General features: G+C 37.3%; 1 protein-coding gene across 1 annotated transcript in view; it reads right to left on the reverse strand.

The window, feature by feature from the left end:
* The window catches only part of LOC106478315 (solute carrier family 28 member 3-like), a 30,485-nt gene that overhangs the window by 11,548 nt on the left and 17,119 nt on the right, over window positions 1-1,818 (reverse strand). The window contains exon 6 of the mRNA XM_013938848.2: window positions 726-887. Within this exon, the coding sequence (XP_013794302.1) occupies window positions 726-887 (162 nt within the window). The remainder of the gene's footprint in view (window positions 1-725; window positions 888-1,818) is intronic.

A 1,818-nucleotide genomic window follows, 5' to 3' on the forward strand; every position in this document is an offset into this window, starting at 1 on the left:
CTCTAAGCGAATATTAAACGCCAAAACAATGGCTCAGTCTTACACAAAAACCACTTCCGACCCCAAAACCTGGACTCCATTCGCAGAAAGTGGTGCTTTACATTTGGTGGGACATCAAAGAAGTAATTCATTTCGAACTCCTCAATCAACAACGAAATGTCAATGAAGAGATCTATAATCAGCAACTGGAACGTTTAAGTCAAGCACTTCATCAGAAACGCCCTTCACTCGTCAATCGGAAAGGTGTTCATCTCCACGACAATGCACGTCCACATGTGGCACGTTTGACGCAACACAAGATTTTGGAATTGGGTTGGGAAGTTCTCCTACACCCGTGCTATTCTCCAGATATGGCACCATCAGATTACCATGTTTTTCGTTCGCTGCAACATCATCTTAATGGGAAAACGAATGCAAATGTGAAGGTGTTAAAGAGGACATCAACATGTTTTTTTGCTTCAAACCAAGTGATTTCTTTAATTATGGCATTAACAACCAGATTGTAAGATGGAAAATCGTCATCGATAAGAATGGAGACTATTTCATTTAATAAATGTTTTGTTTTGATATACAAGTTGTTCTGATTTTTTCATCTAAAAAAAACCGACATTAATTTCTTGACGACCTAATATTTCTTTTGAGCCTTACAGAAAACAATCATTAAATTGTAGAGAAAAGGGATACGTAGAGGGCACTACAATCACAGGAGAAACCTTTTAACTTACCATTCCCAGGAAGATGTTTCCCGCTGAATTCATAGATTCACAAGCTGTTGTTCCTACCGTAGCTTGAAGAAACCATCCGACTTTCATTACCACCCACTGCATCACACCGTAGTAGTAAAGTAACGAAATGCAGAAGCTGAAGAAAAATACCACAGACAGCACCTGAAAAAAGAATGAGTATATCAAGACAAGGTGTAGAATGATGACGGGTAAAAAAAATGCAGACTGATATAAAAAAATTCTCACTGATTGTAAGATGTTTTTATCACAAAGCTACACTTTTAGCTATTTGTGCTCCGTCCACCGCGGGGATCGAAACCCGATGTTTAGCATTATAAGCTCACAACGTTATCACTGAACCACTCGAGGCCTTTTCGGGTGTGAAACGTTAACATAGTTAAAAAAGCATTTCTTTGAAATATAGCCTATAGACTACGTGGTGAAAAAAAAAAAAATGGGAATAGTAAACGCAGTAGAATGTTTGTGTTTATTTTTTTTTGTCCAAACATAAATGCCTCAATACGTGAATACTTAAAAAATTTTAAACGAATAAATTCAACATTCATAAATCTAGTAACTGATTAAAACTTTGTCAAGTGGCATTAGCTTGTTTGTACTTAAGCACAAAGCTACACAATGGGCTATCTGTGCTGTGCCAACCACGAGTATCAAAACCCGATTTTTAGTGTTATTATCCTACAGACTTACGACCGAGCCGCTAGGGGGAAAGTGGAATTAGACATATGGTTCAATAGTTCTTAAGCCTATAGCTTAAGGCATCATTTTTATAACAGATAGTTGGTATCACATTAGGTCATTTCTAAATAGTAAAGTACTCTGAGTTCCCTGTACGATCAATTTTCATATTCAAAACAGAAAGTCAGTGAGTTCACAGCTGTGTAGGTTTATTTAACAAGTGAGTTCACAGCTGTATAGGTTTTTAACAAGTGAGTTCAAAGGTGTGTAGGTTTTTTTTTAACAAGTGGGTTCACAGCTGTGTAGGTTTTAACAAGTGAGTTCACAGCTGTGTAGGTTTTAACAAGTGAGTTCACAGCTGTGTAGGTTTTAACAAGTGAGTTCACAGCTGTGTAGG

Source organism: Limulus polyphemus, unplaced genomic scaffold (genome assembly GCF_000517525.1).
Source record: "Limulus polyphemus unplaced genomic scaffold, Limulus_polyphemus-2.1.2 Scaffold199, whole genome shotgun sequence".
NCBI classification, from domain to species: Eukaryota; Metazoa; Arthropoda; class Merostomata; order Xiphosura; family Limulidae; genus Limulus; species Limulus polyphemus.